The sequence below is a fragment of the Ruditapes philippinarum genome, unplaced genomic scaffold, assembly GCF_026571515.1.
Source record: "Ruditapes philippinarum isolate M1 unplaced genomic scaffold, ASM2657151v2 ctg7522_1_1_1_1, whole genome shotgun sequence".
Lineage (NCBI taxonomy): Eukaryota > Metazoa > Mollusca > Bivalvia > Venerida > Veneridae > Ruditapes > Ruditapes philippinarum.
This window is the reverse complement of record NW_026863567.1, coordinates 9,145-18,493: the sequence shown is the minus strand read 5'-3', so window position 1 is coordinate 18,493 and position 9,349 is coordinate 9,145. Positions and strand designations below refer to the sequence as shown.

At 32.6% G+C, this 9,349-nt stretch overlaps 1 protein-coding gene and 1 long non-coding RNA gene across 3 annotated transcripts; both read right to left on the bottom strand.

Moving 5' to 3' along the window:
• Positions 1–1,853: 1,853 nt before the first annotated feature.
• Positions 1,854–5,265, bottom strand: LOC132722521 (large ribosomal subunit protein uL22-like). The gene is made up of 4 exons (XM_060707030.1): positions 5,105–5,265; positions 3,442–3,540; positions 2,624–2,720; positions 1,854–2,051 (listed from the first exon to the last, which is right to left on the bottom strand). The coding sequence occupies exons 1-4, from the start codon at positions 5,204–5,206 to the stop codon at positions 1,903–1,905; spliced, it is 447 nt and encodes a 148-aa protein (XP_060563013.1). The 5' UTR covers positions 5,207–5,265; the 3' UTR covers positions 1,854–1,902.
• Positions 5,266–6,753: 1,488 nt separating this feature from the next.
• On the bottom strand, positions 6,754–8,185 carry LOC132722522 (uncharacterized). 2 transcript variants are annotated; one of them, XR_009624619.1, is made up of 3 exons: positions 8,093–8,185; positions 7,486–7,532; positions 6,754–6,793 (listed from the first exon to the last, which is right to left on the bottom strand). It is a non-coding gene; the product is annotated as an uncharacterized LOC132722522 (long non-coding RNA). The 2 variants fall into 2 exon arrangements; XR_009624620.1 differs by having other exon boundaries at positions 8,044–8,122.
• Between the last annotated feature and the right edge of the window lie 1,164 nt (positions 8,186–9,349).

Below are 9,349 nucleotides of genomic sequence, written 5' to 3'. Positions count from 1 at the left end.
TAGCTGGAAAGCTCCCTCAGAAAGAATCCAAAGTTCCTGTCAAAATTCAAAACCACAGCGGTGAGGGGATAGTGGTGTGAAGTCAATGACCTTTGGTCACAGATTTCCCTACTGGTGGTGGCAATTTTGTATTTAATGACAACAGAGAAATTATGGTGTGAAAATCAGATTGTAATCGCTTTCTTTGATCTACACTGCCCCCTTAACAAAGAGTGCATTTAATGTTTTATCTGTCAATTTTTTTATCAATGTACGAGTCAAAATCACTTTGATACATGATGGTCAGCAAAAATTTACTTGAATTTTAGTTAATTGGATTGATAGATCAAAAATTCATCAGATTATACACTTTGGACTATTTACAAATTATAATGAAATGTTGAAGACAGACTTCTGGTTTTAAGCATAGTGCAAATCTATTTAACAAATGTGTTAAAGATCATGAAATAACCATTTAGATTTTTACACTTTGAATTTCTTCCATGTCCATACTATTATACAACTGTACCTCTAATACTATGGTCATTCCTCAAAGTCTAAAGTGTTGAGTGTCTAGTTGAAACTTTGGTTCAGTATATTTTATTTAATTAAGAAAGTAGGCGAACTTGTGACCCAATAGGGAATGCATGTTACATATTACAATAAGGCAACTTAAGCACATTTAGATGGAATGAATAACCAGATTAAAACCTTTGAGAAAGTCATCAGTACCTTATTCTGCATGTTTGTGTAATAGACTAGCTCCATTCTGTAGCATTCAAGTACAGTATCAGCAGGGCAATAAGAAAATCATAAAGATTCGAAATATAGTCATGTAGTTGATTACTGGTGTTTTGCAAATTCCAGATTATCATTCAACCACCTGCTTAGCTCAATATGGTGATCACTGGATTTGTAATTTGGGAATCCCAAATTGGGATGCTGGTTTGATCAATGGTGGAATTCCTTTTAATATTGATCTTAGACATCAGTATGTTGACAATTTTAGATTACAAATACTTATTTCTAATATTAAATATCATTTAATGATCTTTCCAGGTTGACACAACTTCATATCCTCCATTCTGTATGAATTGTAATATCTTTAATTTCCTTTCAAATGTATGTACCAAGTAATCGTAGTATAGACTTTCCAATATCAGCCATTCATTGTTTCCAAAGGTATATTTTACACAATATTGTTTTGCTATTCCTCTATCATTTTGTAGTTGGTTGTAGTCCTACTAATACAAGTATATGTCATATGGCAACATTACAGATGAAGGAAGACCTAATAAACTAGCCAAGTAGCTTTCCAACATGAAACATATAAACACTCTGGTAGGATTCTCAATTAAGATGTTGCAATTCAAAATTGTGTATCTTAACCCCTCAACCGCTGTGACCCCTCCAAAATAGACTGAACATATTTTTTCATTTAAAGACATCCCCATACATGTCAAGCATCTAGTATCATGGTATTTTATCATTATCATCATCTATTAACTTCTTCACTAAGGAGGAACTGAAAATATTTTTTGCGAGATGTGTATTTTTAATTGTAAGTTGTGTGCAAAATTTCAAACATCCCCTAAATCTGTATTCCAAGATATATTTTTGTGAAAAATAACCATAAAACTGAAAGGCGTTGCAATACTTTTCACTCAAACCACACTAAAAATTAGTATTTTTCTTTACTATCTTTTGCAGGTTTTTTTTTTCATTTTTATGAAATAACTTGAATTAAGCAAGAATTCTAAGTTTAATGCTTTAGACTCAAGTTTTTCATAAATTTCCTACCAGTTGTGTTTATACATCTATTCATATTGATTCCGAAAGGTAATATTAAAATAAGAAAATATAATAAGAAAATGTTCAGTTTTTTTTCTTTATTTGTATTAACTGTACAGGTCAGTGCATGGTTTATTCTCTCATCATCATCTTTTGTCTTTTCAATTTCTTTTGTGAGACCTTCTTTTTTACTGGCTCATCTTCACCACCCACTGGTCGAGGTACAGCCGCCTCACGTTCAGCCAGGATCAACTCAATGTGACATGGACTGCTCATGTATGCTAGAATAATTTAAAACAAAACATTTGATTAGTTCCCTTGAAAAATTTTTAAAAAAATTTACCATGTGCATAATTCATCTTTTTCTTAATATTTACCGATAGAAACTGGGTTTGAAGTCTAGACATTATAAACAATTACAAACATCAAGTTACTCCTATTAAATATCTGTGGTGTGACTATTGTCTCTACTTCTGCCAGAATATAAACAGGTTCTTCTAATATTCAATTTTGTAATGCACTGCCAGCAGTGCTTCAAATGAAAATATCACACACCTTTCAAGGAGACGTATTCAATAAATCTAAAACCTTATTTTACATAAATGAGGAAATTTGTCAGCTTAAACCGGTGTGCAATTTACTGGCAGTGCAATAATTCACACTGTTCAAAGTATAAATAGGATGATATGACACATCCACAGAAAGATGAATGCCCATCTTGGGAGGACAGAACTTGTGACAGGGACATAGAAGTCTAACTTAGGATAACTCTGGCACCATGTCCTTTTGTACAACTAACTCTTGAGTTACAGTACAGTAAGATATACATCAGAATATTCAATACAGTACTTACGGTTAATTCTACCATGAGCTCTGTATGTTCGTCTCCTCATTTTTGGAGCTGCATTTACCATAATATGTTCAATCACCAAATGATCTGTGTCAAGTCCCTGAAAACATAATGGATTAATAAGCTAGTGTTACACTGACATTAATTTCTTTACAAAGCAAGTAATATAAAATCTTTACTTACAAATTACTATACATATATATCTTTTTTATTACTTTGGTAAAGTGACAAGTCACACAACATTTCTTTAATAGGGAAGAGACCTCTGGATGCACCTCTTTGTTTTATTTCCATATAACCATTCTCTGGACTTATCTAGTTTATATTACTAATCACCTCTCATTTAGTACATTCAATATACAAATGGATAATTTAAACTGCAACAAAAGTGCCAATATGCCACACATGCTCAGTCTCACAACAGTGAACATTTACATTAAAATCCCATAATTTATAGTGACTAAAAAACAGATAATGTAACACAAATACACAGGCTCAGTCTCACAACAGCAAAACCCTACAACTCTTTGTGACTAAAAGATCTATACCATAACTCAAATTTTCAATTTATCATCTGACCTTTGACATGCATGCAACCTTGACCTTTGTCAAAATTACCGGACTTGATTTTGCTATCAACACTATGCCTCGTAATGCTCCAGACAATTTTGGAAATTACCTGGACCACACAATGTGCAATCCCATAGATCTGACACATTTTTGTTTTCTTTTTTCTTAAATAACAAGGGTGTTCATGCCATTAAAATAATATTTGAACAAATAGAAAATTAGACAGAACAAAATATATAAAATAGACTCACCTTGAATTCAGCATTGCTCTCAGCGTTTTTCAATAGCTGCAGAAGAAATTCTGCACTCTTTTTTGGCCAACGACCTTGTGTGACACCCCATGCCTTAGCCTGTAACAAAAGACTTTGTATTAAAGATTGTGGCAGTCTCTTTTATCCCTTTAGTCCCATTTCAACATTTTTGTATAACAGCAATATTACTTTAAAAAACAGTAATTTTTGTCAATGGAGCAGTCTTTCCGAAAGACCGTCGGACCGTCGGCCCTGACTGGTAAAAAATCAGAAGGTCCGATAAAAATATATGTATTGACGGCCCGACGGTCAGGTAAAAAACTAAGGTTTTTATAAAAACCTTACATTTACCTAAATTTAAAACATATCAAAATGTTGTCATTACACAATATAAGCTCATGCAATGCTTGTCAACTGTTATGCATTCTCATAATGCAAACTATAATGTAACAACGTAAGATAAAAATATCCGACAACTAATACAATTAAAAGGCAATAAGCGGCCACGTAAATTACATAAGCGGCCCAGATGTGAAAGGTCACCGCTATTAGTTTGTTTACACAAATGAAAGTGTCAGTGTATTAATTTGAATAATTTACGTCTTTAATCGACAGACTTAGAGTAATGCTAAATTACACGTGTGCTCAACTGGTGCTTAGCTATGAAAGATCGTCCAAGATGTTGACAAAAATTAAACTATACTGTGAAGGTACCAAAATCATTGAACAATTAATCTGTCAACTTCACTAAATTACCGATATATATAATTCTGTTTACATATGCCAGACTTTTGCTGAAATTTACCCTCTCATTTTGCTAGTATATAGTCTATATGGAATTGAAGTTTAAATAGCAATATCCATTGAATACATGTATAACAATATTTATGTTTACATTTTGATTGTGGTGCAAAAAGATAACTTCACATCGTTGATAATATTTAATATAATTTTCTTTTTGTACACAAACTTTTTGTCTGCTGACACTTATCAAGTCACTCAAAATGCTATACCAATCAGGTTTTTTTCGGTCCAGTAAAATCATGTTTGGTCCAGTAAAAATTTTCAGTTTACAGGACCTACTGTCCAGTAAAACTTAGAAGTCTTTCGCATAGACTGATGGAGGGACCAGTCATTGGAAAGTAAGAAGTAACTGTTTTGGTTACTCTGGATAGTATATATAATGACACTGCTTTGACATGGCTCGTAAAGCATTGTCATATTAAGAGAAACTAGAGATGGATGCCCATGACTGAAGATGCTCAATAAATCAACATCAAAAAACTGCAAGTGTTTAAGGTATCAAATGACAACATCAAATCTAATAGAGGTTTCATGGTCATAGCTGCACAACTATTGGAGTTACACATGACCAAAGTCTAAAAATGCATAACTGTTGCTTAGTAAGATGTTACAGCGCTGCATATCTTACATAAATGTTAAAAAAAAATCACATTTAAATACCAAGGTGCTTAAGTTCACAAGCTGACAACTATTCATATGGTTTGGCAGTTATACATTTTTACATACTACACAATTTACTGTATATGTTAGGATATCTGGACAGACAAGGGCAAGTCTACTGTATTGTTTAATTACTGTTGCCATTTCAACTATGATAAACAACATAACAGAACCTTTCTAGAACACTTATCATAATTACCTGTGCTTTTCTGCCTACAGCTCCATTAAAATGTGTGAAGGGAACAACTTCCTTCTTGGCAATAACATTTTTTAAATAACGTGTAGCACGCTTTACATGCATATGCTTGACAGCTGCAGCCGTCTCTCTGGTGTTCTAAAAATATCAAAACCAATGTTGGCATAAATCAGAATTCGAAAATGGCCAGATACAAAATCAAGTAAGTAGATTATGATACTTTCACATCATTTAACAGGGCCTTTCAAACTATATACAGTTAAACTTCGTTCGCTCGAACTCGGATCGCTCGAATACCTCCCATCGCTCGAACTCATCGCCCAGTCCCGGCAAAATTCCTATATAATATATATTGTTCTACCTCGGATCGCTCGAACACCGATCGCTCGAACTCTCGAACCTGGTCACTGGTCCCTTCGGCAGAAATATAGTGAAAATCACACATATTCGGTCGAACACAAAAAGACAAGTCGGTATGTCCGAAATAAATGACAGTCGGCGACACATGTTTTTAACACCTCGTGATCGTGACAAAGGTGATACAAAATAAAAGGTGTTGTAATTGATTTGTTTGTTGTGATAATATTGTTGATTTGCCGTTTATGGCGACGATAAAAAGAAAACAACTTGTGAAATAAGTGAAATATGCATGCCAATAAAGAATGACGTTTACCCGGACGGCTTTAATTACAACCGTGGTTCATGTAAAGTGAATCGTAACAGTGTTATCTATTTATAGAATGATACTTGTATGTTTTTATTTTAGTAAATGACTATAAATATATGCTGCTGTAAATATATTTAATAAATAGTTCATTCATTTATTTTTTAAAATTGAATTCATCCTATTATAAACATATAAATATATTTTGAACATTGTTTAACAAGTTTGGTGTGATTGCCCAATCGAACTCAACCAATTACTATATGCATGAATATAGATTAACACAGCGTGCCGTTAATACTATTAGACACTAGGATAATAATTCTGAATATGAAACATGTGAAATATTCGACGAACAGATGTACTAACAAACAATTATATCGACGCATTTATCATTCAACCGATGTAAGCTAGGAAAACCTTTAGGCATTTGATCAACGTAATAATAGTTCAACCTCGGTTGGCTCGAACTACCGATCTCTCGAACAAATTTTCAAAGGCCCTCCGAGTTCGAGCGAACGAAGTTCGACTGTATTGGGAAAAGGCCCCTGGCATAAATTTGGAAAAATGTTAGAAGTTAAAAGTCAGTTAAAATTGTAAGTTAAAGAGGCCTTGCTCCAAAAAATTGCTTTCAGAATTATGTCCCTAGTCTAAAACTGCACCTTGTCATAATGAATTTTTTCATGTTTATACCTTTTGATTGTAATTATGGGCTTAACTGTTTTTTTATTTAAGCAAATTATGAAATTTATGGTATATGAATGCTGAAAATAATGTTTTTACAGTGAGTTAACTTAATCCCAATTCAGGGAATAGAACTACAAAATTAGCCATTACTACATGATTCATTATTCTTAGTTTACTTTCCACTTTCAAAGTTATAAACACTAATTTTTTCGAGATTTAAAGTTCAATCTAGCAGTCAGTTGTGAATGTTTTTTAATAATTATATCTGCCACAAGTTATGAAAAACTTATAATGGTCATACCTTGAAGTGACCCTGAGATAGGAACCCTTGGCTTTTGCCGCTGAAATGAGAAGAAAGATTTGTAAAACATCTTTATAAATTAGAACATATTTTCAAACTATCAAATATAAGACAAAGCCTGCTGGCCGCAAGTACATAAACCCAAGTAACTAGGGAGACCATGACCACCTGCATGTCATTCCTGCTGTCTGATCATTGTACTTTTTTCTTTCTAATTGAAAATTTGACAAAAAAAATGTCAAATTACCAAAGAATAAACTGTTTCTGTGTGAGAGTTTAGCGCAAAGGCCACTAGCAAGTAAAACTTTGATCAGGCCCATAAAATTCAATTGATAACTAGCTTGTGAAAAATTAGTAATATCAGTTTCTGAAAATGAAATGAATTTCAAATTTATGCAAGTTATTAGTTAACCCCAATTCAAGGAAAAGAGCTAGCAAAATTACTACATGATTAATTATTCTCCATTCTATTTTCCACTTTCAAAGTTAAATATTTTTTGGCTTGTAAATTTAAACCTGAACCAGTTAGTAGATTTTGCCAACCACTAACCCAAATACCTTGTGGTTTTCTGGTGACAGGTCAAATTTTATTTTGTCCAAACTGAAAAACTGACATGTCTGTGATATATTTTCCATGATAAAGCTTGTTTTCAAGTGAATGATACTTTTAAAATCATATTAAATAAATTTTAAAATGATATTAAATGTATGTAAACAAACACAAGAACTCACATTTTGAGGGGTTCTCTGGTTCTGAAGCGTATCTCGTCATATTGGTTCTGTAAATAATAAATAAACATGAATATAAATTATAACTCTATAGTTACCTAGTAAAGCTTTAACACATAGTTCTAGTACAAAAATTTTTTACTTGTTTCATGCATTAATGCTCAATGTGTACATATAAACACTGTCACATAAGTTGTATCCGTTTGAAATGCCAGACCATAACATAAGGGTTTGCCTGAAATTATTGTCAAATTAAAATTTAAAGTTTATTATTAGCCTTGTCTTAATTGATGATATACTGTCATTTTAAATGGTAAATGATCATTTGAGAGAATTTAGTCGCTTCAAAGTAGAAGTTTAGCCACGTAAAAATCCCATGATAATAGAAACATGCATGTTTATTTGCAGTTCTTTTGAAGAAACATCAGACTAGGACGTAAATACAAACGATTATTATAAGTTCATAAAGGCGTTAAACCGGGACACGACATCTTGAGTAGTAAGATAATTGAAGAAGCTTTCGATAATTTGAGCATAATGTGTTTCAAAGGCTCTAGTTACATAGATTCTGTAGGATGTAAATTTGATCTAAATAACCAAACGTTAAAACCTGAGACTGAACCGGAAAAGGAAGTACAGGGTATACAAGTAGACTGGATTTGATTTTTTTAGCAACCAATCCACATGAATTGCCCTAATCGAATCATTTGACCCCAAGTAGATGTCAAATACCAACATTTTATAAATTTTGTCATGTTTTTAAATAATCACAACATGCAAAATAATAAGTATAAATTGTATCATTAATATCCTAGAAAAATTTGTTAATGAAGCATAAATTTCTGTTATTAACAGAGACATATAACAAGTATTTTTACGTCTCTGTTATAATTAAGAATCTACTGTAGTCATATCTTTATTTTATTTTACAGGTACAATATAATTATCACTCATTCTCCTGTTTTACGTATATTTTTCTGTGTTCCGGTTGTTACATGTTCACAACTTTTTAGTATTTAGTAGAATTTTATGCCATATGTTCTTATGAACCATAAAAGTATTGAATAAATCTTGAACTCAGATTGTACATAGCCCTGATGGATTAATTTTTGAAAGAAAATAAGTCGATGAATTTTTCTATTAATACCTATGCGTATAAAACTGGATATGATATGAAAACAAAATAAAAAGGAAAGCAGCCATCACTGAATGTTGTATCCCCCAAACACACACAACAGCCACTTGATAAATACGCAAACTGATCCAACAGAATACAGAATAGAAATAGTATAAAACATGACCAAGAGCTGACAAATTTCAAAAGGGCTAGGAAAGGGTTTTTCAAATAGTTATCTATTTGGAATATCCTGAAAAATACTGAGACAACGTTCGAGTTTATTCGTGAACCTTAGCTGATATAGGTGCAAATTGAATGGGACGGGGAATATTAAATTGAAGAAGCATGTTCTGCCCCCGGGTCACCAAAAATTGTTGATGATTTTTTTTATTTACCAAATGCTTTATGTTCAACCCTTTATATGGTTTGATGCTACGCTTCCTCTTTGATTACATCTGAAGTACCAAGTGGAGCTCTATGATGGACAGTTCGTAAATCCTTTTAGGAATGAATGGTCCTAATTTTCGTCTTCTGCTTGGTTCGTCGGGCCCGTGTAGGTGATTTTATTGCTGCTCTGTCTTCTCTAAAGACTTTGAATACTTTTGTTACGGTCAGTTTACTTTTATATTTATCTACATCGTATTTTCCGTGTTTTACTAATTTCATCTTTTGTAACCATAACAACTGTTAGAATTTTACTTGCCTGTGATTCATTTTTGTTTACACTGTCTCGTTTAAAAGGAATCGTGG

Excerpts from the sequence above, each read along its gene's own strand:
- LOC132722521 (XM_060707030.1), bottom strand. The coding sequence starts at position 5,206 with ATGCATGTAAAGCGTGCTACACGTTATTTAAAAAATGTTATTGCCAAG. Across the intron at positions 3,541-5,104 it reads CTGTAGGCAGAAAAGCACAG|GCTAAGGCATGGGGTGTCAC; the intron begins GTAATTATGATA and ends CTTTTGTTACAG. Across the intron at positions 2,052-2,623 it reads AGCTCATGGTAGAATTAACC|CATACATGAGCAGTCCATGT; the intron begins GTAAGTACTGTA and ends AAATTATTCTAG.